The sequence below is a fragment of the Pristiophorus japonicus genome, chromosome 4, assembly GCF_044704955.1.
Source record: "Pristiophorus japonicus isolate sPriJap1 chromosome 4, sPriJap1.hap1, whole genome shotgun sequence".
NCBI lineage: Eukaryota > Metazoa > Chordata > Chondrichthyes > Pristiophoridae > Pristiophorus > Pristiophorus japonicus.
Window position 1 is genome coordinate 215,279,894 of NC_091980.1, and position 27,970 is coordinate 215,307,863.

The 27,970-nt window shown below is 46.3% G+C and overlaps 1 protein-coding gene across 10 annotated transcripts in view; it reads right to left on the reverse strand.

Moving 5' to 3' along the window:
• The window catches only part of ttc6 (tetratricopeptide repeat domain 6), a 630,178-nt gene that overhangs the window by 229,176 nt on the left and 373,032 nt on the right, over window positions 1–27,970 (reverse strand). For all 10 annotated transcript variants that reach the window (XM_070879081.1, XM_070879080.1, XM_070879076.1 and 7 more), the window contains 2 exons: window positions 27,728–27,897; window positions 13,307–13,427 (listed from right to left, as the gene is read on the reverse strand). In XM_070879081.1, coding sequence (XP_070735182.1) covers window positions 13,307–13,427; window positions 27,728–27,897 — 291 coding nt within the window. The remainder of the gene's footprint in view (window positions 1–13,306; window positions 13,428–27,727; window positions 27,898–27,970) is intronic.

Consider the following 27,970-nt stretch of genomic DNA (forward strand, 5'->3'; position numbering starts at 1 on the left):
GGATTTGAGTCTGATGTAAACAGCAATATTGTTTCAAAGGAAGTCGCTGTGCCAAGTAGGACAATTCTGGACTTCAACCTCCTACTCCTCCCCAATGCTTCAACCTCATCTCAGAGACTATTATGCAACAACATAATCTAATCAGCATAGGCCTACCATAGACAGCACTTATCAGGCACCATAGCTGGCCATCAGCATGCCCTTTGTATGTGTTATGGAACTTGCAGTTCATTGTTCAGATAAAATGCCTCTGTCTTGCAAATTGACTTCACAAAGGCAAGACTGTATTTCAAAGAGTGTTATGGGTATACAGATTGGATTTTTTTAATATACCAGTTAGTCATGATTTTGATCTAGCTGCAACAGACATGTAGGGAAGATACAATGCCATAGTAGGGAATGCCTTCATAATTCAAATGTAACTGGTAAGGATCAGGCAGTTAGTCCTCTTTCAAAAAGCATTTATCTATTGCATGCAATTCCATTGATTTGGTAATTTTGTTTAACTCTGAGATGAACTGCATCTGAGCTCTTTTGTTATTTTGGCTAAATTCCACAACCTACTGTTACTACTTACTGCTGAGAATGATTATCTGGATAACCCTGCTTTGTAGTTTAATCATCATCATCTTAGGCAGTCCCTCGGAATCGAGGAAGACTTGCTTGCACTCCTAAAGTGAGTTCTTTGATGGCTGAACAGTCCAATACGAGAGCCACAGACCCTGTTACAAGTGGGACAGACATCTGTCGAAGGAAGGGGTGAGTGGGACTGGTTTGCCGCACGCTCCTTCCGCTGCCTGCGCTTGACCTCTTCAGGTTCGCAGCATTGAGATTCGAAGAGCTTAACACCCTCCCGGATGCACTTTCTCCACCTCGGGCAGTCTTCAGCCAGGGTCTCCCAGATGGCAGTGGTGATGTCGCACTTTACCAGGGAGGCTTTGACGGTGTCCTTGTAACATTTCCGCTGCCCACATTTGGCTCATTTGCCATGAAGGAGCTCCGCATAGAGCATTTTCTTAGGGAGTCTCGTGTCTGGCATGCGAACTATATGGCCTGCCCAGCGAAGCTGATCGAGTGTGGTCAGTGCTTCAATACTGAGGATGATAGCCTGGACTCAAGACTACTGCAAAAGTGTCTGTCATAATTGTATTCTGAACTGACATGGGCATGTAGTGAGAAACCCATGTGTAATGCAGAGGCAAGAAATAGTTATTGCTTGTCCACAATACATTACCCTAGATGTGCAAAAATTTTTGTTTCAATTCATAGGAAGCTTGCTTATTGTAATGATTCAAGAGTCTTGTTATTGTAAACGGCCTCAGGCGTAACCTGATCTAACTTTATTCGCGCCCAAAGTACCCGCGTGACATGGTACCCGCGCTTATATACCAGTGACTGCGCACACGCGCATACAGCCCGATGACCTCCAACAGTGGCACCCCCTGGTGTCTGGTGAGCCCAAGCATCAATACATCAATCAAAATATTCCCTTTCAAGATCTTAATATCAGTCTCTTTGCAAATTAAGACGGTCTGGGACTTTCCTCTCACGAGTTGATCATCTCAGTTCAACTTTGGTTCTAGGCCAGCGTTCTGAGTCAGTTGTGACTGAAGGCTGGTAACCGATCTGATGGGAGTGGTAATGACCACATCAGAGACTGAAGGTCCAGGTTCAGCAATGACAGCAAAGTCCTCTGATGAATGAACATTGGTTGGTTGGTCACTAACTGCATCTTCCTCAAATGGTTCCAGGTCATCCGTGTGCCACAGTTTTACTTGATCAACATGTTTCCTGCATGTTTGCCCATTTTTGAGCACGACAATAAACATTCTGTTACCCTCCTTGGCTGTAACAGTATCGGCGATCCACTTTGGACCTTGACCATAGTTCAGTACATAAACCGGATCGTTGACATAGATGTCACGAGACACAGCAGCACGATCATGATACCATTGCTGACTTTGACGTCTGTTTTCAACACGATCATTCAAATCAGGATGAACACGAGAAAGCTTGGTCTTGAGATTTCTCTTCATCAGTAGTTCAGCAGGGGAAACCCCAGTAAGCATATGAGGTCTTGTCCTGTAACTGAGCAATATACATGACAAACAAGTCTGTAGTGAACCTTGAGTTACACATTTCATACTGTGCTTGATCGTTTGAACACCATGCTCTGCTTGACCATTAGAAGCAGGTTTGAACGGAGCTGACCTCACATTTCTAATACCATTGAGTTTTATGAACTCCTGACACTCAAGACTTGTGAAGCAGGATCCATTGTCACTCACAACAATGTCAGGCAAACCATGAGTAGCAAACATGACACGAAGGCTCTCAATAGCACTCTATCCACTTTGAATATGCATCCACCACAACAAAAAGCATCTTTCCCATGAAAGGGCCCACAAAATCGATGTGGATCCTCGGCCATGGTTTAGATGGCCACGACCAAAGACATTGGAGACTCCTGCTGGTACTTTACTTAGCTGCATGCAAGCATTGCACTGGTGCACACATGATTCCAGATCAGAGTCAATTCCAGGCCAGCATACATGAGACCTAGCAATGGTTTTCATCATGACAATACCCGGATGAGTGCTGTGTAGTTCTCTTACAAATGTTTCTCTACCTTTCTTAGGCATAATGACACGATTACCCCACAGTAAACAATCTGACTGAATGGACAGCTCACTTTGCGACGGTTGTAAGGTTTGGTTTCATCACATATCTCTATAGGTATTGCAGACCAATCACCACTGAGGACACAACGTTTCACAACCGATAAAATAGGGTCATGGCTGGTCCAGATCCTAACTTGTTGCGCGATGACAGGAGTTCCTTCACTCTCAAAAGCATCCATTACTAACAGTAGATCTGCAGGTTGAGGCGTCTCCATATAAGGTGTGGGCAAAGGCAGACGACTCAGTGCATCGGCACAATTCTCAGTACCAGGTCTATGATGAATAACATAATCATAGGCAGACAATGTCAACGCCCACCTCTGGAAACGGGACGATGCATTGGTATTAATACCTTTGTTTTCCAAAAACAATTAAATGAGTGGCTTGTGATCCGTTTCGAGCTCAAAACAAAGACCAAACAGGTAATGATGCATCTTTTTGACCCCATACACACAGGCCAAAGCTTCTTTTTCTACCATGCTGTAAGCTCTTTCCGCTTTTGACAAACTTCTCGAAGCATACGCAACAGGTTGTAACTTATCCGACTCATTTGCTTGTTGGAGTACACAGCCAACCCCATATGATGAAGCATCACAGGCCAATACAAGACACTTACACGGATCATAATGAACAAGCAACTTGTTTGAACAGAGCAAATTCTTAGCTTTTTCAAAGGCCTCTATCTTGAGACACACCCCAGACCCAGTTGTCACCTTTTCTGAGTAGCATGTGCAGTGGCTCTAATAAAGTGCTCAAGCTGGGTAAGAAATTACTGAAGTAGTTGAGTAGCCCAAGGAATGAATGCAGCTCTGTCACATTCTGAGACCTGGGTGCATTTTTGATGGCCTTGGTTTTCGAATCAGTAGGCCTGATGCCATCAGCAGCAATCTTCCTCCCCAGAAATTCAACTTCAGGTGCCATGAAGATACACTTCGAACGTTTCAGCCCGAGTCCCACTTTGTCCAGATGATGTAGCACTTCTTCAAGATTGTTCAGATGTTCAGCAGTGTCACGACCTGTGACCAGAATGTCATTTTGAAACATGACAGTTCTAGGAACGGACTTCAGTAGACGCTCCATATTCCTCTGAAATATAGCTGCAGCCGAATGAATTCCAAAAGGACACCAGTTGTAGACAAAGTCCTTTATTGGTGTTGATGCAGGTGCGTTTCTTCAAACTGCCGACAAGCTCCTATGTCATACAGGCTGACGTCAGATCTAGTTTAGTGAACGATATTCCACCAGCTAGCATGACGAACAGGTCATCAGCCTTTGGTAACAGATACTGATCCTGTTTTAAAAATCAGTTAATCATAACCTTGTAGTCTTCATAAATCCTGACAGTGCCATCATTCTTCAATACAGGAACAATGGGATTGGCCCACTCGTTAAACTCGACTGATGATAAGGTCCATTCACGTTGGAGTCTGTCAGGCTCAATTTCAACCTTCTTCGTCATCATGTAAGGAACAGACCGAGCTTTATGATAGACAGGCTTTGCATCAAAATCCAGGTGAATCTGCACCTTGGCTCCAGTAAAATTACCAATGCCTGGTTCAAACAATGATGGAAACTTCTTCAACACTTCAACTCTTGAGCACACAAAGTGTCATCCACCGACGACAACGCTTTGATCTCATTGCAGTTCCACTTGATTTTCTCGAGCCAATTCCTGCTGAACAGCATTGGACTATTACCTAAGACGATCCATAATGGTAGATCATGAACCACACCATCATATGACACCTTGACTACTGCACTGCCAATCACCGGTATGAGTTCGTTCGTGTAAGTACAAAACTTTGCATTGATTGGACAGCCTCAGTGTCCCACAGCTTGTTGAATGCCCTTTGATTCATTATCGACTGACTCGCACCTGTGTCTAGCTCCATTGACACAGGCACGTCATTCAGCTTCACATTAACGATTATCAGCTGGCTCTTTCCCAAGAGTGAATACAGACCATACACTTCCTCCCCGGGTTGTGTATCCGGGCCAGCACTGGACTGGTCGTCATCAAAAATGTGATGAGCAGCATCTCGCTTGCTCAGTTGTGGGGACATTCTCTGAAGATGCCCCACTTTCGAACAGCCATTACAGGCGTATTGTTTAAACTGACACTGATGAGGCCAATGATTGCCCCCACAATGCCAACAGGGTGAAATCAGATTCGTACCAGTTGGTGGACTCTGAACAGCTACAGGTTTCATGTAAGCGGTCGAGTAGGCCCTGCCATAAACAGCTCTGCCAAAAGACGACACAATCTTGTTTACAGTACCTGCTGTGGAGCTCCGACTTTTCGATGATATCTGCCTCAAATTATCATCGGTCGTCATGCATGCCTGGGCTGTCGCGATGGCCTTTCTCAAATCCTGCTTCCCTTCGGCCAATAATTTCCGAAGAATCACATCATAGTTGATGCCTATCACGAAGAAATCTTGCAACATGTCTTCCAACACGTTCCCGAACTTACACGGCTCAGCAAGACGTTGTAGGTCGGCGACAAATCCCGACACATCCTGGCCCTTAGCACGAACATGCGTATAGAAGCACTAGCGTGAGATGATGATCCCCTCTTTTGGATTGTACGCACCAAAGCACACAAATCCCCGTACTCTTTGTCCTTTGGACGTAAAGGCGAGAGAAAGTTCTTCATAAGGCTGGAAATTTTCGGACCACAAACGGTGAGGAAAACCGCCCTGCGCTGAACTGCGTCAGCCTCTCCCTCCATTTTGTTGGCCACAAAATACTGATCCAGGCGGTCGATAAAATCTGCCCAATCCTCGCCTCCACAAATCTCTCCAGAATTCCAATAGTGCCCATTGTACATGCGAAGGTTCTTAAGTTACCTCGCCAAATATAATGACTCAAGAGTCTTGTTACTGTAAACGGCCTCAGGTGTAAACCTGATGCAACATTATTCGTGCCCAAAGTACCCACGTTACATGGTACCCGCGCTTATATACCAGTGGCTGCGCACACGCGCATACAGCCCGATGACCTCCGACAGTGGCACCCCCTAGTGTCTGGTGACCCAAGCATCATTACATAACACCTATGGGAGCTGATTTTGTGTTGTGTTGAGAAAAAGCATCTGGAGGAGAATGAATTTTAACAAATGCGATTCAACAACAATAAGTGTAGATAAATCGAGGGAGCAACAAATTAGTCTCTACAGAGACCAAGATCCAGGGATGAAGATCAGGTAAACAGAGGGTACATTAGACATGGGAAAATGTAGCAGAGGTGGTCAACACAGTATTACATACAGAGAGAAAAAAGCTGTCTGATACTGAGCTTCAAAAGTAAGGAAGGAAGCTAACGATGAACGTCTTAACTATGTTGTATGTCACAGGATAGGAAGCAGTACCTGACATAGCTATCAGCCTCAAACCCAACCACTCTATGCGATATCTTAAATGGAATCAAAGGAGATTAACAAGACATTTGAATTGGGGACACTTAATTTGAATGTGTTACAGTTATTTATTGGTTTAATTTTCCATCCTCGGTCACAGAACTTGGGAATGGAGCCTAAAAATTGAGCATGATCAAAAGTGCAACATTCCTGCCGAAAACATGCAGAGCTTAATCATTCAGGTTGGAGTAAATTGCTCTGATGCATTCTCTGTAACGGCATAATTTTAATATTAATATTTGTGGTAAGTAATTATTTTGAAAAGAGATTAAATGCAATGCTCTCATGTCTTCATTGGGAAATATACCATGCACTCAGTATGGTACATTCCCTGTGAACATATAACATAAGAACATAAGAAATAGGAGCAGGAGTAGGCCATACGGCCCCGCAAGCTTGCTCCGCCATTTAATACTATCATGGCTGATCCGATCATGGACTCAGATCCCTCCTCCCTCCCCACTCTCCATAACCCCTTATTCCCTTATTGTTTAAGAAACTATCTATTTCTGTCTTAAATTTATTTAATGTCCCAGCTTCCACAGCTCTCTGAGGCAGCGAATTCCACAGATCCACAACCCTCGAAGAGAAGAAATTTCTCCTCATCTCAGTTTTAAATGGGCGGCCCCTTATTCTTCGATTATGCCCTCTAGTTCTAGTCTCCCCTATCAGTGTAAACATCCTCTCTGCATCCACCTTGTCAAGCCCCCTCATAATCTTACACGTTTCGATAAGATCACCTCTCATTCTTCTGAATTCCAATGAGTAGAAGCCCAACCTACTCAACCTTTTCTCGTCAGTCAACCCCCTCATCTCTGGAATCAACCTAGTGAACCTTCTCTGAACTGCCTCCAAAGCAAGTATATCCTTTCATAAATATGGAAACTGTTATGTATGCAAACCTCACCAATGTGTACGACTTGCCACCAGGGGGCACACCTGTGGGAGACCTAAGGGTCACCTGTGCACCCTGGGAAAGCAGGTATAAAAGGCAATCCACCATGCTGCTTACTCACTTTAGAGTTACATTAAAGAGACCAAAGTCACAATGATTTGAGCTCACAACACAGTCTTGTGGAGTTATACTGAACACAATAATTGGCAACGAGGTGCAGATCACGAAATTTTACGCGGTAATGTCTGCCATTGGTATTCTTGAGCGATTTGTTGAGGGTGATGATTGGGAAGCCTTCGTTGAGTGTCTCGACCAGTACTTCGTGGCCTACGAGCTGGACACGGCTGAGACGGCGGTAAAGCGCAGCACGATTCTCCTCACCATATATGGGTCTTCGATATATAGCCTCATCAAAAATCTTCTGGCACTGGTCAAACCAATGGACAAGACTTACACAGATCTGTGCACGCTGGTTCGGGAACACCTCAAGCCGAAGGAGAGCATCCTATTGGCCAGGTATCGCTTTTACACACACCATCGCTCCAAGGGCCAGAACGTGGCATAGAAACATAGAGAAACAGGAGTAGGCCATTCGGCTCTTCGAGCCTGCACCACTATTCAATAAGATCATGGCTGATCATTCCTTCAGTACCCCTTTCCTGCTTTCTCTCCATACCCCTTGATCCCTTTAGCCGTAAGGGCCATATCGAACTCCCTCTTGAATATATCCAATAAACTGGCATCAACAACTCTCTGCAGCAGGGAATTCCACAAGTCAACAACTGTCTGAGTGAAGAAGTTTCTCCTCATCTCAGTCCTAAATGGCCGACCCCTTATCCTAAGATTGTGTCCCCTGGTTCTGGACTTCCCCAACATCGGGAACATTCTTTCCGCATCGAACCTGTCCAGTCCCGTCAGAATCTTATATGTTTCTATGAGATCCCTCTCATCCTTTTAAACTCCAGTGTATAATCATCTGGAATTTTTTGAGGATGTTTCCAGTAGAGTGGACAAGGGAGAACCAGTTGATGTGGTGTATTTGGACTTTCAGAAGGCTTTCGACAAGGTCCCACACAAGAGATTAATGTGCAAAGTTAAAGCACATGGGATTGGGGGTAGTGTGCTGATGTGGATTGAGAACTGGTTGTCAGACAGGAAGCAAAGTGTAGGAGTAAATGGGTACTTTTCAGAATGGCAGGCAGTGACTAGTGGGGTACCGCAAGGTTCTGTGCTGGGGCCCCAGCTGTTTACATTGTACATTAATGATTTAGACGAGGGGATTAAATGTAGTATCTCCAAGTTTGCGGATGACACTAAGTTGGGTGGCAGTGTGAGCTGCGAGGAGGATGCTATGAGGCTGCAGAGTGACTTGGATAGGTTAGGTGAGTGGGCAAATGCATGGCAGATGAAGTATAATGTTGATAAATATGAGGTTATCCATGTTGGTTGTAAAAACAGGGAGACAGACTATTATCTGAATGGTGACAGATTAGGAAAAGGGGAGGTGCAACGAGACCTGGGTGTCATGGTACATCAGTCATTGAAGGTTGGCATGCAGGTACAGCAGGCGGTTAAGAAAGCAAATGGCATGTTGGCCTTCATAGCGAGGGGATTTGAGTACAGGGGCAGGGAGGTGTTACTACAGATGTACAGGGCCTTAGTGAGGCCACTCCTGGAGTATTATGTACAGTTTTGGTCTCCGAACTTGAAGGACTTTCTTGCTATTGAGGGAGTGCAGCGAAGGTTCACCAGACTGATTCCTGGGATGGCGGGACTGACCTATCAAGAAAGACTGGATCAACTGGGCTTGTATTCACTGGAGTTCAGAAGAATGAGAGGGGATCTCATAGAAATGTTTAAAATTCTGACGGGTTTAGACAGGTTAGATGCAGGAAGAATGTTCCCAATGTTGGGGAAATCCAGAACCAGGGGTCACAGTCTAAGGATAAGAGGTAAGCCATTTAGGACCGAGATGAGGAGAAACTTCTTAACCCAGAGAGTGGTGAACCTGTGGAATTCTCTATCACAGAAAGTTGTTGAGGCCAATTCACTAAATATATTTAAAAAGCAGTTAGATGTAGTCCTTACTAATAGGGGGATCAAGGGGTATGGCGAGAAAGCAGGAATGGGGTACTGAAGTTGCATGTTCAGCCATGAACTCATTGAATTGCGGTGCAGGCTCGAAGAGCCAAATGGCCTACTCCTGCACCTATTTTCTATGTTTCTATGTTTCTATGAAGGCCCAGTTGATCCAGTTTCTCCTTACATGTCAGTCCTGCCATCCCTGGAATCAGTCTGGTGAACTTTCGCTGCACTCCCTCAATAGCAAGAACGTCCTTCCTCAGATTAGGAGACCAAAACTGAACACAATATTCCAGGTGAGGCCTCACCAAGGCCCTGTACAACTGCAGTAAGACATCCCTGCTCCTATACTCAAATCCCCTTGCTAAGAAGGCCAACATACCATTTGCCTTCTTCGCCGCCTGCTGTACCTGCATGCCAACTTTCAATGACTGATGAACCATGACACCCAGGTCTCGTTGCACCTTCCCTTTTCCTAATCTGTCACCATTAAGATAATAGTCTGTCTCCCTGTTTTTACAACCAACGTGGATAACCTCACATTTATCCACATTATACTTCATCTGCCATGCATTTGCCCACTCACCTAACCTGTCCAAGTCACCCTGCAGCCTCTTAGCATCCTCCTCACAGCTCACACCACCACCCAGTTTAGTGTCATCTGCAAACTTGGAGATATTGCACTCAATTCCATCATCTAAATTATTAATATATATTGTAAAGAGCTGGGGTCCCAGCACCGAGCCCTGCGGCACTCCACTAGTCACTGCCTGCCATTCTGAAAAGGACCCGTTTATCCCGACTCTCTGCTCCTGTCTGCCAACCAGTTCTCTATCCACGTCAGTATATTACCCCCAATACCATGTGTTTTGATTTTGCACACCAATCTCTTGTGTGGGGCCTTGTCAAAAGCCTTTTAAAAGTCCAAATACACCACATCCACTGGTTCGCCCTTGTCCACTCTACTAGTTACATCCTCAAAAAATTCCAGAAGATTTGTCAAGCATGATTTCCCCTTCATAAATCCACGCTGACTTGGACCAATCCTGTCACTGCTTTCCAAATAACGACTTGGAAGAGAGAACTGAATGTAATGTAGCCAAGTTTGCTGACGATACAAAGATGGGAGGAAAAGCAATGTGTGAGGAGACACAAAAAATCTGCAAATGGACATAGACAGGCTAAGTGAGTGGGCAAAAATTTGGCAGATGGAGTGTAATGTTGGAAAGTGTGAGGTCATGCACTTCGACAGAAAAAAATCAAAGAGCATGTTATTATTTAAATGGAGAAAGATTGTAAAGTGCCGCAGTACAGCGGGACCTGGGGGTACTTGTGCATGAAACACAAAAGGATAGTATGCAGGTACAGCAAGAAATCAGGAAGGCCAATGGCATTTTAGGCTTTATTGCAAATGGGATGGATTATAAAAGCAGGGAAGTCTTATTACAGCTATATAAGATATTGGTGAGGCCACACCTGGAATACTGCGTGCAGTTTTGGTTTCCATATTTACGAAAGGATATACTTGCTTTGGAGGCAATTCAGAGAAGGTTCACTATGTTGATTCCGGGGATGAGGGGGTTGACATATGAGGAAAGGTTGAGTAGGTTGGGCCTCTACTCATTGGCATGAGAGGTGATCTTATCAAAATGTATAAGATTATGAGGGGGCTTGACAAGGTGGATGCTGAGAGGATGTTTCCACTGATGGGGGAGACTAGAACTAGAAGGCACGATCTTAGAATAAGGGGCTGCCATTTAAAACAGAGATGAGGACAAATTTCTTCTCTCAGAGGGTTGTAAATCTATGGAATTCTCTGCCCCGGTGGAGGCTGGGTCATTGAATATATTTTAGGCGGAGATAGACAGATTTTTGAGCAATAAGGGAATAAAGGGTTATGGGGAGCAGGAAGGGAAGTGGAGCTGAATCCATGATCAGATCAGCCATGATCTTATTAAATGGCGGAGCAGGCTCAAGGGGCCAGATGGCCTACTCCTGCTCCTAATCCTTATGTTCTTATGTTCTAACTCCAATTTTCTGAGGCTCCTTGGTTGGTAAAGCCTTAGTACCAGTGAGCATGGGTCAATTCTCCGACAAGAGAATTAGAGCTGGAAATTCGACAATTTTGCGACTTGTATTTTGGTGCTATTTCACCTTTTTTAGCGAAAACCTGGTCAGCGGAAAATATGGAGACGTTTTGTGGCGTCGCTTTTCAAATACCGCTGGAGAAAGGACCACCGCCGTGCATGACTCAAAATATCGCTTTCGCCAAAAATTTGGCTCTGTGCGCATCTGTACTTTGCGTGAAAAAGACCGCCACGGAAAAAGCTGCATCGCAGCTCTTGGAGGAGCGGTAAGTATGAAGATCTGCAAAAAAGGTAAGTTAAAGTTTTTATTTCTTAATTCTTTTGCAGCGATTCGCGAGATAATTGTCTTCTAAATGTTTTTCCGCCCTCCCTGGGCCCAACTCACAGCGGCCTCGGACTAAAGTTGCCGGAATTCACGGTTTGCGCTGCAAATCCTCGTGCAATGCTAATTTTTACCATTGCGCAAATTAAACCTTGAATTTACAGCCTCACAGCGATAGTATTGCGATAACGGTAATTTTGGCAAAGAAATAGTTATCGCTGAGAACCAAATTTCTAGCCCTTTGAGTGGAACAAACAGACATTGCTGCAGGCACACATAATCCACATTACCTATGATAATTATGCAAATCGGATCCCATGTATGTTTGTGTCAGCTATGGCTTAGTTGGCAACACCCTCACCTCTGAATCAGAAAGTTGTGGGTTCAAGTCCCACTCCAGAGACTTGCACAAAAATCTAGGCTGACACTCCAGTACTGTGCTGAGGGAGCTCTGCACGACTGGAGGTGCCATTCAGATGAGACGTTAAACCCATCTGCTCTCTCAGGTGGACGTAAAAGAGCAGGGGAGTTATCCCCAGTGTCCTAGCCAAATGTTATCCCTCAACCAACATCAATAAAACAGATTATCTGGTCATTATCACATTGCTGCTTGTGGGAACTTCTTGTGAACAAATTGGCTGCCCCATTTCCTACATTACAACAATGACTACACTTCAAAACGTATTTCATTGGCTGTAAAGTGCTTTGGGACATCCGGTGGTCGTGAAAGGTGCTCTATAAATGTCTTTGTTTCTTTCTTTCTTTCTTTTTTCATGCCCAAGGTCCACCCACAGCACATAACTCACCCATGAGTGCATCAAGGATCAAAGGGTCTGACGTGTTCAAATGTACTTCTTAAAGATAGGTTAACATTGAACAGTCATTATCACGAGTATTTTATTTTGTTTTTTCTGTTAAATTATACACCATGCATTAGTTGGTTTTGCTCAACAGTCTTTTCTTTATTGTTCTTGGTTGTTGTTGTCATGTAATGAGCATCAGACCAAGCGGTGAAAAGGGAAACTTTTTATGGAGTTCCATTAGCATGTGTAAGTCAGATGAGGGAAACGTGTCCATGTGGGGGCAACAAATGCAGAAGAAATAACTGAGGTAGTTTGTATGCACCAGTCTCTACCCCAGGATCTGCTACATCTACCTGAGGAAATCTGTGTTATCTCCAATTCAAAAGGGTTGCTGCCACACATCTGCAGACATCTGGAATAGAAACAACTCTTCCTGTAAGAAAGAATGTTACCAAAGCATGAAGCTGTTGTGTTATGATCCTTCGTATTCATCACTGAGGTCATCTGGCATATCAGGCAGCCCACAGTGGACTTGTATCAAACAAGTGACAAATATTAGGTTTACAAATGGCATTACTTTTCCTGTGTAAAGAAGTCATGAGCAGGACAAAGCATAGTGCTTTCACTTGATGACAGGGTTCCCTTGTATGTGGTGCATTGTAGATAGCAGCCACATTGGCATCATGGTTCTTTATATAAACCCTATAGCCTATATGAACAGAAAGAATCCACACTCATAAGGACATAAGAAATAGGAGCAGGAGTAGGCCATTTGGCCCCTCGAGCCTGCTCCGCCATTCAATAAGATCATGGCTGATCTGATCATGGACTTGGCTCCACATCCCTGCCCGCTCCCCATAACCCTTTACTCAATGAATGTTCAAACGGAATCTGGCCACAGAAGCATTAGGCATATTTGTTATTGTTATTCAGAAAGCAATCATGATGCTTTCATATTTTTATTTTCTGGTGAAATCAGCTAACTAACGAACAAAGAAAGTAGATTCAGACACTGTACCTGTCAAGCTTGAGTACATTTTCAAAGTCCCATATTGCTGCTTGCCACTGGTTGAGTTCAGTGTATAAAACCCCACGATGCAAAAATGAATCCAAATTTTCAATCTCATCATTGATAAGCACTGTAAAGATAAATAGATAAGTTTGTTACTAAATCTGTATCATCTACTATATTTTTAAAAAGTATAGCTTGTTTATTGGATATCAATAAACTTTTATTTCCAAGATTTCTAAAAAGGCAGTGAAACATAGGGGGATAAAAATTTGAGGGGAGACATGCAGGTGCACCCGATCCCCTTCTGTGCATGAGTGCTGCACACCGGAACCACGCATGCACAGTACCCAACCGCTGCGGCCTGCACCATGGCCACGCTTTCCGAGGCTCCATGCGGAGAAGGTCAGGGGGGAGGGAGGAGAGAGGGTCGGGGGGGGGGGGAAGAGGGTCGAGGAGGGGAAAGAGAGGATCGAGGGGGGTCGAGGGTCAAAGGGGGGGAGAGGGTCGAGGGGGGGAGAGGGTCAAGGGGGAGGAGGGTCAAGGGGGTGAGAGAGAGGATCGAGGGGGGGCAGAGGATCGAGGGGGGGAGAGAAGATCGAGGGGGGAAGCGAGAGGATCGTAGCGGGGGAGAGAGGATCGAGGGGGGAGGAAAGGATTGAGGGGGGAGGAGAGGATTGAGGAGGAGAGAGGATCGAGGGGGGGAGAGAGGATCGTGGGGGGAGAAGAGGATCGAGGGGGAGGAGAGGATCGAGGGGGGGAGAGGATCGAGGGGGGAGAAGAGGATCGAGGGGGGGAGAGAGGATCGTGGGGGGAGAAGAGGATCGAGGGGGAGAAGAGGATCGAGGGGGAGGAGAGGATCGAGGGGGGGAGAGGATCGAGGGGGGGAGAGGATCGAGGGGGGGAGACGAGGATCGAGGGGGAGAGAGGATCGAGGGGGGGAGAGAGGATCGAGGGGGGGAGAGAGGATCGTGGGGGGAGAAGAGGATCGAGGGGGAGGAGGGGACCGAGGGGGGAGGAGAGGATCGAGGGGGGAGAGAGGATCGAGGGGGGAGAGAGGACCGAGGGGGGAGGAGAGGATCAAGGGGGGAGAGATGATCGAGGGGGGAGAGAGGATCGAGGGGGGAGGAGAGGATCGAGGGGGGAGAGAGGATCAAGGGGGGAGGAGAGGATCGAGCCGGGAGAAGATGATCGAGGGGGCAGAGAGGATCGAGGGGGGGAGAGGATCAAGTGGGGGGAGGATCGAGGGGAGGAGAGGATCTAGCGGGGGAGAGGGTCGAGAGGGGGGAGGATCGAGGGGGGGAGAGAGGATCAGGGGGGAGGATCGAGGGGGGGAGAGGATCGGGGGGCAGAGAGGATCAAGGGGAGAGAATCTGCGGGGGGGGGATCGAGGGGGGAGAGAGAGGATCTAGGAGGGAGAAAGGATTGCGGGGGGGGGGGGGGGTGGATCGGGGCAGGGGGGAGATGATCGGGGAGGGAGAGAGGATCGAGGGGGGAGAGGATTGCGGGGGAGAGAGGATTGGAAGGGATGGGGAGAGGAGAGTAGAGGAGCCCGGAGGGGGGAGCGGTCAGGAACTTGGTGGGTGGGGGGGCATCAAGAGCACCGGAGAGCACTGTGGGGATTGGGGGAGAACTTGATCCAGGTCTAAAGGGGGGTGGGGTGAGAGTGAGAACATCATCCAGATAGGAAGACAGATCACGATTTTCCAACCCCACCTCCTTTACACCGCAACACGTTACCTCTCTCCTCCCCCGAGACTTGCTTGATTCTCGGAAAGCTCGGTGCATGTGTGGCAAGTGACATCAATTGACTGGATGAAATCCGGATGTCATGGCTCTGTCACTATTCACATCATACCCAATAAACAATCCGTGACACACACACAATTCCCAATCTATGGCAGGGGGTGGGGGAAGGACAGGCACTTGTTGGGGGTGAAGGTCAGGACCCCAGGGGTTGGATGAACTTGGGCAGGGGGAAAAGGTCAGGAACTTGGGCAAGGGGAGACGGACAGGAACTTGTGGGGGAGGGGGTGAAGGTCAAGAATTTGTTGGAAGGGGACAAGGTCTGAAACTCATGGGGGTGGGGGGAAGGTTAGCAACTTGTTGGGTGGGCAGGAATTTGTTTGGAGGGGAGAAGGTCCTAACTCACAAGGGTAAGCCCTGTCTGTTCTCTGTGAGCTCTGACTAGAGCCTAGCAGTCAGAATGAAAGGTTCAAATTACACATTGCAAAGTACATGATTACTTAGGTAGGCGGGATCTAATTTCACATTCCAAATAAACTGCTGGGTGTGTCTTGTCTCCTCTGAGTTCACTCGGCTCCTATCTTCCCTTAATCTCTCCCTCCATGTAACTCTCCAACCCATATTCACAGCCAGCCCCTTGAACTTGCCATCTCTCGTGGCCTCGCTACTCCCATCAAGTCAATGACAGATAAGGCCATCTCTGACCACTTCCTCGTATTGCTCTCCAACCACATCCTCCTTCCACCCTCCCTCACCCCCACAACCCTACCTCCTTCTGTCTCTGCTCCTGGAAAAAAACTCTCTCCAGACTCTCTTACAATTGCACTTAAGAACTCCCAACTGTCCAGCCTTTGGCCCTCCATTCATCTTGACATTTCTGCAGCTACCGATCTGCTCAATCACACCCTCACCACCACCTTTGATGCCCTACTCTCTGTTAAAACAATTACTCTCTTTCACCCTAGCCGTTCATCCTGGTAAAGCCCTGATCTTCGCTCTCCAAGGGACAGAGACTTGAACGGATATGGTAGACACTGGTTTAGCCAAATACCGCCAGATTTGGCTGGACCACAAAAAGCACTGTTGGGTCCTGTTCTCACCTGCCAAAATCGTTCACTATTCGAGAATCATTCTGGAATGTAAAGATAAACCCCGGCTTCTATTCTCCACTGCTAACTGTCTTTTTAAACCCCTCTCCCCAGTCTCCACCCTCACCTCCAACAATAAGTGTGAGGTGCTCATGGACTTCTTTGTCTCTAAGATTGAGATCATCCGTTCGGCCACCTCTGCCTCTTCCCTTCATTCCCCTAGTCCACCGGGCCAAACTTCCTCGTAAGGCTCCCTCTGCCCTAGCCCTGAGCTCACATCTTTCTCCAGTTTCTCTCCGATCTCCCCTCACGGTCTTTCCGAGCTTATCCTGTCCATGAGACTCACTTTCCTGCTCCTTAAATCCTATTCCCACCAAATTGCTGACCACCCAACTTCCTTTTCTGGCTCCCAATTTAGTTGACATTGTTAACGGATCTCTCTTCTCAGGTACTGTTCCCCTCTCCCTCAAACCTACCGTCAACACCCCTGTTGTGTATGCAATAACCGTGAGACTGAGTACTGTTTAACTCCAAGAGGTATGACCTTGGCTCTGCTTTATTAAGGCCCAAAGTTGCTAATATACAAAATAGCTGGCCTTTTATACTTGGGCTGCACACACGTGAGTGCAGCCCAGTGGCCTCCAACAGTGACGCCATCTAGTGGCTAGTGATCCCAAAAGTACATACATTACAATACCCCCCTCTGAGATATTAACAGTCTTTTACAAATTGAGACAGTCCAGTGCTTTACGCTCCCGGGTTGACCGTCTCAATTCAACTCCAGCATTGGGTGAGTGTTCAAAGTCTGTTGTGACTGGTGGCTGGGTGGCTGACCTGGTGGGAGTGGCAATGGCCATGTCAGGGATTGAAAGTCCATTTTCATTGAACATGTTAGTGATTGAAAGTCCCGATTCACTGATGACCACTGAGTCCTCTGATGATTGGGGGTAGGTTGGTTGGTCGTCAATTGTCTCTTCCTCCGACTGTTCCGGTTTGTCTGTGTGCCGCAGCTTTGTCTGATCCATATGTTTCCTGCATGTTTGCCCATTTTTGAGCTTGACAATAAATACTCTGTTGCCCTCCTTGGCCATGACAGTATCAGCGATCCACTTGGGATACTGACCATAACTCAGAACATATACAGGATCATTTACAGAAATATTGCGTGATACAGCTGTGTGATCGTGATACCCTTGCTGACTTTGTCTTCGAAATTCAACATGATTATTCAAGTCAGGGTGTACAAGAGATAGCTTGGTCTTAAGACCTCTCTTCATCATTAGTTCAGCAGGCGAGACCCTGGTAAGCGTGTGCAGTCTTGTCCTGTAACTAAGCAGTATGCATGACAGGCAGGTCTGCAGTGACCCTTGGGTTACTCGCTTCATACTCTGCTTTATGATTTGGACAGCACGTTCTGCTTGCCCATTGGATGCAGGTTTGAATGGTGCTGACCTTACATGTTTGATACCATTGAGTTGCATGAACTCTTGAAACTCCTGACTGGTGAAGCACGATCCGTTGTCACTAACAACAATGTCAGGCAGACCATGTGTCGTGAACATGACACTGAGATTCTCAATGGTAGCTGTGGATGTGCTGGATGACATGATTATACACTCTATCCACTTCGAATATGCATCCACCACAACTAAAAACATCTTCCCCAGGAAGGGACCTGCAAAGTCTATGTGGATCCTGGACCATGGTTTGGACAGCCACGACCACAGATTCAGTGGCGATTCCGCTGGTGCTTTGTTGAGCTGTATGCAAGTGTTGCACTGATGCACACATGATTCCAGTTCAGAGTCAATTCCCGGCCACCATACATGAGACCTGGCGATGGCTTTCATCATTGTGTGTTATGTGCTATGTGCTATGTAGCTCACGTACAAATTCCTCTCTCCCTTTCTTGGGCATAACAACATGATTGCCCCACAGTATACAATCCGACTGAATAGACAGTTCGTCTTTGCGACGAATGTAAGGTTGAGTCTCCTCGCACATTTGCTTGGGTATGGCAGACCAATCACCTTTGAGGATGCAACTCTTCACAACTGATAAAATCGGGCCCTGGCTGGTCCAGGTCTTAACTTGTTGAACCATGACAGAGGTTCCTTCACTCTCAAAAGCATCCATAACTAACAATAGGTCTGCCGGTTGTGGCGTTTCCACCTCTGGTGTGGGCAACGGCAGACGGCTCAAAGCATCGACACAATTCTCAGTGCCAGGTCTATGGCAAATGACATAATCATGAGCGGATAATGTCAGCGCCCACCTTTGGATGCGGGATGAAGCATTAATATTGATACCTTTGTTTTCAGAGAACAGTGAAATGAACGGCTTGTGATCGGTCTCCAGTTCAAATCGAAGACCAAACAGATATTGATGCATCTTTTTAACCCCATACACACAGGCTAGTGCTTCTTTCTCTACCATGCTGTAGGCTCTTTCCGCTTTAGACAAACTTTTTGAAGCATACGCGACTGGTCAGCTTGTTAAGAGCAAAGCAAATTAGTGGCTTTCTCAAAAGCTCTGTCTTGTGATGCACTGCACACCCAGTTGTCGCCTCTTCTTAGCAGCATGTGTAGTGGTTCTAATAAGGTGCTCAATTTAGGTAGGAAGTTACCGAAGTAGTTGAATAGACCCAGGAATGAACGCAGCTCCGTCACATTCTGCGGCTTGGGTGCATTCTTGATGGCCTTGGTTTTCACGTCCGTGGGCCTGATGCCATCAGCAGCAATTTTCCTCCCCAGGAATTCGACCTCTGGTGCCATGAAGACGTACGTCGAGCGTTTCAGTCTGAGTCCCACTTTGTCCAGACGATGTAGAACCTCTTCCAGGTTGTTCAAATGTTCCTCGGAGTCACGACCTGTGATCAGGATGTCATCTTGGAACACGACGGTTCTGGGAACGGACTTCAGTAGACTCTCCATATTCTTCTGAAATATTGCTGCCGCCGAGCGAATTCCAAAAGGACACCTGTGATAAATAAACAGTCCTTTATGTGTGTTAATGCACGTAAGTCTCTTCGACGTCTCGACCAACTCCTGTGTTTTGTAGGCCGACGTCAAGTCCAGTTTGGAGAATGACTTCCCCCCCGGCTAGCGTTGCAAACAAGTCATCAGCCATCGGTAACGGGTACTGATCCTGTTTCGAAACCCTATTGATCGTAGCCTTGTTGTATCCACAGATTCTGACTGTACCATCACTTTTCAGCACAGGAACATGGCCCATTCATTAAATTCAACCGGTGATATGATCACTTATCGCTGGAGTCTGTCCAGTTCGATTTCGACCTTCTCCCTCATCATATACGAACTGCCCGAGCTTTATGATGTGCGGGTCTTGCATCCAAGTCCACGTGGATCTGCACCTTGGTTCCTGTGAAGTTGCCGATGCCTGGTTCGAACAGCGAGGGGAACTTGCTCAGTACTTGGGCACATGTATCTTTCACCGACGACAACGCCGTGATGTCGTTCCAATCGCATCTGAGTTTTTTCAAGCCAGTTCCTGCCGAAAAGCATTGGGCCATTGCCTGGGACAATCCATAGCGGTAACTCGTGAACTGCACCGTCATACGACACTTTAATTGTGGCACTGCCAATCACCGTTATGAGTTCTTTGGTGTACGTGCGCAACTTGTCATTGACTGGACTCAGCCTGGGCCTCACAGCCTTAGTATCCCACAACTTGTCGAATGCCCTCTGGCTCATTATCAATTGACTCGCCCCCATGTCCAGTTCCATCGATACCGGCACCCCATTAAATTTCACGTTGATCATTATTGGTTTACTCTTAGTTAGAAACGAGTACAGTCCATACACTTCCTCCTCTGGTATCTCGGATTGCGTATCCGGAACCGTACTAGTCTGACCATCATCCTCCACGTGGTGTGTCGCAGCACACTTGCTCATCTGCGGACACTTGTGCTGGAGATACCCCACTCTCAGATAGCCTTTGCAACTATATTGCTTAAATCATTACTGCTAGAGCCGGTGATTTCTCCCACAACGCCAACATGGAGAAATCGGATGCATTCCCGCTGGTGGACTTTAGGCAGCCACAGGTTTTGCGTACGCAGTCAGGTAGCCCCTGCCATGTGCCACTTTGCTGAACGCCGAATCAATTATATTTACAGTATTTGCCAAGTTTCGCTTCTTCACTGATATCTGTCGTCATGCATAACTGAGCAATCATGATGGCCCTGTTCAAGTCCAATGTCTCCACCGCCAGTAGTTTACGCAGGATCACCTCGTGGTTGATGCCGATTACAAAGAAGTCCTGCAGCATGTCTGCCAATTCAGCTCCAAACTTACACGGTCCCGCTAGACATCTCAGGTCGGCAACGAATTCCGCCGCATTCTGGCCCTCTGAGCGAACGTGCGTGTAAAATCTGTATCTCGAGATGATGCTGCCTTCGTCTGGCTTAAGGTGGTCCTGTACCAGTGTACACAATTCTTCATACATCTTCTCTGTTGGACTCACAGATAGGAGTAGATTCTTTACCAGACCATCAATTTTTGGACCGCAAACAGTGAGGAACACTGCCCGGCGCCAATCTGCGTCGCCGACCTCCTCCATTTTGTTGGCCACGAAGAACTGGCTCAAATGGCTCACAAAGTCTACGCAATCTTCTCCTCCACAAATCACTCCAACAATCCAATTGTGCTCATTTTTGCATGCAAAGGTTCTTGTTGCCTCGTCGCCAAATGTTGTGGATGCAATAACTGTTAGACTGAGAACTGTTTAACGCCAAGCAGTATGACCTTGGCTCTGCTTTATTAAGGCCCAAAGTGACCAATATACAAAATGGCTGGCCTTTTATACTTGGGCTGCACACACGTGCGTGCAGCCCAATGGATGCCATCTAGTGGCTAGTGATCCCAAAAGTACATACATGACAACCCCTCTCCTCAAAAAAAAACCCTCGACCCCTCCTTCCTTGCAAACTACCACCCCACTGCAACCCCCTAGCCCCCTCCAAAATCCTTCAACTTGTTGTCGCCTCCCAAATCCATGCCCACCTTTCACACAATTCCATGTTTGAATTCCTCAAATCCGGTTTCCGCGTCTGCCACAGTACCGAAACAACTATCATCAAAGTACAAATAACATCCTTTGTGACTGACAAAGGCAAACTATCCCCCCTCATCCTTCCTGACTTGTGTGCAGCCTTTGACAAGGTTGACCACTCTATCCTTCTCCAACGCCTCTCCACCCTGCACTAGCCTGGTTCCATTCTTATCTAGCTAATCGTAGCCAGAGAATCATCTGTAACAGCTTCTCTTCCCACCCCTGCATCGTTATCTCTGGTGTCCCCCAAGGATCTATCCTTGGCCTCCTCCTATTTTTCATCTACATGTTGCCCCTTGGCGACATCATCTGAAAACACAGCACGAATGACACCCAGCTCTACCTCAATACCACTTCTCTCGACCCTTCCACAGTCTCTAAATTTTCAGACTGCTTGTCCAACGTCTAATTCTGGATGAGCAGAAACTTCCTCCAATTGAATATTTGGAAGACCAAAGCCTTTGGCCCAAAAATTGCGGTCGGAGGTTTCAAGCAAGCAACATTTTTTTACTAAAGTACCTGGTGGTCCAGGAGGACTGTATACTTTCAGTCCGAGGCTTCCTTTCACAGCCCATGGTCTCACAAATCCCAGGAATGTAAGCACAACCTGGGATCACATGGGCCAGGATCATCAATGAAATTGGAGTATTCTCATTGATAATAATAGGAGCTCCGTTTGTACGAGGTCCCATTACTGTCAATGAGAATACCCACAAAAACATAGAAACACAACACAACAAAATAAAAAAAACACCTCACATATTTAAAATTAATTGAAATTGAATTTAATTAAATATTTTAGACAAAAAATTATTTTTTAATTTTTTTTTTATATGGAAACACTGGAGAAGCAGCATTTATGCCATACTTCTGTGGTTTCCGCATATGTTCTGCTGACGTTGTGGCGGGCAACAGACAGAACCTCCATGAAAATTCAACCCCAAAGTTAGAAGTAAAGTTTTTCTCTTTGATTACTTTACAGACATAAGATTTCAGGTGGAAGTTGTTGGTCCACATACCCAGGCCACAAGTTTAACACTGTTTAGCATCTTAGATATCCATTATATATCATAAATCTGTAGCTTTTAGTAAGCAGCTTTGTCCTACAACAATTCAGTCCACATATCCTGCAGTTTTCTGAAAAGAATCACTTGCATTCAGCTGTACCAAAGCTTGGAACTGCTGCTGTGTGATGGTTAGACTTTATGTCCCAAAATTGCAGCCTTAACAAAAAAAGATAATTGGCCCTGAAATTGCTGTGAGACGCTACCCGTGGGCAGATGTCCAACCACAAAAATATTTACGAATGTACCTGGTGGCCCTGGAGGAACGATCACTTGTGCAGCCCAGCGCAGAGGCCCACTTATTCCAGGAGTGTATGTGCAGCCTGGGATCACGTGGGCCAGACCAAGCAATGAAAATGGCAGATCCCCATTCATAGTAATGGTGAATTCCGTTTGTACAGAGTTCATCATTTCTATGAATGAGGATACCCTCCAAAACACAAACATTTTAAATAAATAAGAAAAATACTTCATATATTTAAAATTAATTGAAATTGAATTTAATTAACGAAGTGACTATTTGTATGCTTTTGCTGTGGAGTCCCCGCCCCCGATCCTCCTGCCCGGTCGAGTCTCACCTCCGCCCGAACCGGAAGTGCCGGACCGGAAGTGCGGCCCCAAACCTGGTGGGGTGGGGAGAGAGACGGGGTGGGGGGAGGAGGGCGAAAATTCATGTAGATAAATCATGTTCTTCCAGCCCCCTTTACACCCACACCCGACATCATTGGAGTGGATAAAGTCCAGAAGTCACAACACTGACACTTCATACCCAATAAACCTGTTAACAATCCGCACACAATGCCCCATCTATGGCAGGGGTGGGGGGGGGGTAATGTCATGCACTTGCACTGTGGTAAGGGACGTTAGCTGGGGGAGGCAGCACTTGCACTGGGGGGAGCAAGGGTCTTTGGCTGGGGGATGGACTCACTTGCGCAGGGATAAGCGACTTCGGCTGGCACTTGGTGGCATCTGGGGAGATCTATCCTCTGTGGCTTCTGGAAGTCAAAGCGGATTCAGTTACAATTTGTGAAGTCAGTGAGTTCAGTTACACATTCCAGAGAAACTTCAAGGTGTGGCTTATCCTCCAAGGGGATCAATCAGAGACAAGGAGCGGCCATTTTTACAGTACAAATAAATGCGTCCTTTAATTAAATGTTTTAGACAAAAAAAAATGAGAATTTTTGTTAACATATTTTAATAGAGGTAAAAATAAAGTTACCTTAATGGACAGGGTTTTTAATATTAAAATTAGTGATAAAATCATTTTTTTTAATCTTTTAAAACTCTTACGCTGGTAAAAGTATGCTATACGACTGCTTTTACCAGGCATAAGAGTTTGAAGGACATTCGCTGGACAAGAGTTGGGCAAATAGCCCAAATCCCTGCACGCGATGTCCTTCTCGTACATCGTACGCACCTGGAATGTCGCAATTTACAGCCCATTATTTTTGATCCCCACCACATACTCCATTCCCTAGCCACTGACTCCATCCCTCTCCCCAACTGTTGTCTGAGGCTGAACCAGACTGTTCGCAGCCTTGATGCCATAGTTGATCCTGAAATGAGCTTTCAACCACATAGCCGTCGCATAACTAAGTTCGCTTATTTCCACCTCCGTAAGGTCTCCACCCTTGCCTCAGCTCATCCGCTGTTGAAGCCCTCATCCATGCCTTTGTTACCTCTAGACTTGACTATTCCAATGCACTCCTGGGTGGCCTCCCACATTCTACCCTATGTACACTAGAGGTGATCCAAAACTCAGCTGCCTGTGTCCTAACTCGAACCAAGTCCCACTGACCCATCACCCCTGTGCTCGCTGACCTATGTTGGCTTCTGGTTAAGCAACGCCTCGATTTCAAAATTTTCATCCTTATTTTCAAATCCCTTCATGGCCTCGCCCCTCCCTAGCTCTGTAATCCCCTTCAGCCCCACAACCCTCTGAGATGTCTACGCTCCTCTAATTATACCCTCTTGAGCATCCCTGATTATAATCACTCAACCCTTGGTGGCTGTGCCTTCTGTTGCCTATGCCCCAAGCACTGGAACTCCCTGCCTAAACCTCTCTGCCTCCCTTTTCTTCTTCAAGATGCTCTTTAAAACTTACCCCTTCGAGCAAGCTTTTGGTCGCCTGTGTTATTTTCTATTTATGCGGCTCGGTGTCTAATGTTTTTATCTCATAATACTCCTATGAAGTGCCTTGGGACGTTTCACTATGTTAAAGGCACTATATAAATACAAGTTATTGTTGTTGTCCTCCAAGGGGACCAATGAGAAATCTGGTCTGTGCTCCAAGGGGACCAATGGGAAAGCTGGTGTTGCAAATAGACACAATTTTAAAGTAGTTCTGAACTGACATCATCATAAAGGCTCCCTCCTCATCCCCTCAACTATTGCCACCGCCGCTCCCAACTACCCCCCACCCCACCATGATCACCATTGCTCCTGACACCGGCCCCTGTGATCTCCAGCCCATAACTTGAACATGGAACTACAATTGGCCTGAGCTCACCTATGGCTAAGCAGGTGGGGAAGAGGGGTGGTGCAATATAATTCAAGGCAATACAGGGCCTAGATCTGGGATTATAGGGTGAGGAAACGCAGTGCCGAAGTTCCGGGGTCAAGATCTGGGCTGAAGATTGCGGGGATCGGTGTTGGGGGCAGTGGTGATGGGGGGGGGAGAGCGGTTGAGAGTGGCGGTGGCGATAGTTGGGGGGAGGGGGAGGGAGTGATGATTGGATCCTTTATTGTGATGTCGGGAGAAGCACTCACCACAGCTGAGAACTACTTTAAGCTTATACAAACGAATCAATAAAATGACGGGGATCCTGAAGCAGTATTAAAGACCCCACATTAAACCACCTTCTAGATTGCCGCCGCTCCTGCACTGAAACCCCTACCTCATCGGAGAATACCTAGCCTCTGCCCTGTTCTTGTAACTATTTAGTTGATATGGCTGGTTCAGTTAAGCTTCGGATCACTGAAAACTCCTAAGATATTGATGGTGGGGGACTCAATGATAGTGGTCCTGGTCAAACCCAAGGGGAGATGGCGAGACTTTCTCATCTTCAAGTGGTCATCACCTGTCACTTATGTGTCGAGAATGTTACCCGAGCCTGATGTCATGCAAGCACTGCTGTTGGTTGGCAAGGGATGCTCCAAAGAATGGAGCCCAACATGGTGGAACTGACAGAACAACCCCACGTTTAACCTTATGACAAAGGGAAGGCCATTGATAAAAGCAGGTGAAGATGGATGGGGAGAGGATACGTCCCTGAGAAACTCCTGCAGTAATGTCCTGGGGCTACAATGACTGGCCTCCAACAACCACAACAACAACAACTTGTATTCATATAGAACCTTTAACGTAGTAAAACGGCCCAAGGCACTGCACAGGAGCATTATCAAAAAAAAATTGACTCCGAGCTACATAAGGCGATATTAGGGCAGATGCTTGGTCAAAGAGGTAGGTTTTAAGGAGTATCTTAAATGAGGAAAGAGGTGGAGAGGCGGAGAGGTTTACGGAGGGAATTCTGGAGCTTAAGGGCTTGGCAGCTGAATGCACGGCCACCAATAATGGAGTGATTAAAATCAGGGATGCTCAAGAGGCCAGAATTGGAGAAGTGCAGAGATAGGGAGGCCAAGGAGTGATTTAAAAACAAGGAGAATTTAAAAATTGAGGCTTTGCTTAACCGGGAAACAATGTAGATCAGTGATCAGGGGTGATGGGTGAACGGGAGTTGGTGTGAGGCAGCAAAGTTTTAGATTACCTCAAGTTTACAGAGGGTAGAAAGCGGGAGGCCAGCCAGGAGTGCGTTAGAATAGTCAAGTCAAGAGGTAACAAAAGCATGAATGAGGGTTTCAACAGCAGTTAAGCTGAGGCAGGGGCGGAGTCGGGCAATGTTACAGAGGTGGAAATAGGTGGTCTTATTGATGGCGCCATCTTTCTTTCTGTCAGGTTTGACTCCTGCTACTGGAGGGTGTTTCCTTTCACCCCACCTGACCTCAGTTTTGCTAAGGCTCCTTAGTGCAACACTTGGCCGAATGTTGCCTTGATATCAAGGGCAGTAACCCTCACCTATCTTCTGCAGATACTAGTAGTTTGGCCACATTTTTAGGACATTGCGATGATGGTCTTTAACATGGTTTAAGGGTTCTTATCATGGTCATTTATCTATATTGCTTTGATCTATATTATATTATAAGATGTTTAAAACAATCTCTGAATATCAGGTGGCTGAATTCCACAAACCTTCTGGCATACTCCCACAGCAACTCCAATGAGAGTGGCAGAATGGCCACAAACCAGGCCAAACCCTAGATAAGCTGGATACTGATCTTCAGGCTGAGTTTCCAAATATGAAAATGACGAATACGAAAATATCTATTGGACAACCAGCCTGTCCCACAAAGTTGTAATGCATTATACATCACAATGCATACAATCTCCACCTTCCCGGAGCCATGGAATCTCCTGGGAGAGGCAAAAAACACAGATTAAAGAAAAACCCAGACCAATTAAGAGGGGGAAAAAAACTTGAAAATTCTTCTCCAACCTCATTAGGCGATCAAAACTAGTCCAGATCACATGGTTCCTGTTTTACATTATAGGATACCTACTTCTTGTTTGAGGTGATCTCCACCCCAGCCAGAAACAGGTCCAGCTTTCGCTTGAAGGAATACAGAGAATCAGCATTCATCACACAAACTGGCAACATGTTCCACAGGTCCACTATTCTCTGGGAAAAGAAGAACCGCTGAACAGCCAACTTAGTTCTACCCTTACATAACTTGTAAGCATGACCTCTGGCCTTCCCTAACCTATTTAGCTGAAATGGCTTTGTAATGAATGGAACCTCTGGTACAGGAGTGGGGCCAAAGGCAGGGACACCCCACTTAGGAGCCCCCATGACCCCAGCCTTTCAAAGATCTGGAGGAACAGTGGCAGTCTATACACCCAATGAGAAGATGCATATAGGCTGACAAAGATTATTGGCCCCTTTACAAAAGGGTGACAAAATCGTAATTTAAAGGAGGAACTGTCCGCCCGTCCCAACCAGCATCTGGATCAGGCTTTCCGGTCTGTGCAGATTGGCAGGTACCCAAGATATGTCTTAAATGGCGCAGGTGCCCACAGGTAGTATTTCAATCAGGTGACCTCAAACTAATCCTGTATTCTCCAGCAGGACATTGACAAAGGTCACTGGCATGCATAATTCTGATATAATTGCCAGCACCGTGTCTCTGAGAATTTTTGTACCTAAATATCAGTCAAGATCAACATCTCCCTGACCATTAATAACTGACTAAACTGCAGAAAGCTACAATCTAGTGCTATCAATATCATTTATGTGGTAATCCTCCATAAAATAAAAAAAATATACAGTACTCAGTGGACAAATCAACTTCTCTTAATATCTGGATAACCACAAACAACAGTATTAATTAAGTTTACATTCTACCTGAAACACTAAAGTCCTGTAAAGCTTGGGCTGGGTGAATCTTTCGTAGCAGGCAGCCTCGGTGATAGAAAGCCACCCAGTTATTAGGATCCAAATGAATAGCGGCAGACAGATCCACAATTGCTTCTCTGAACATTCCTTGCTTTGCATATGCTTGTCCGCGATAATTCCTAATATGGAAAAATTGCAGAAATATCATATTAGAATCACACAATGATACATCACAGAAGGAGGCCATTCGGG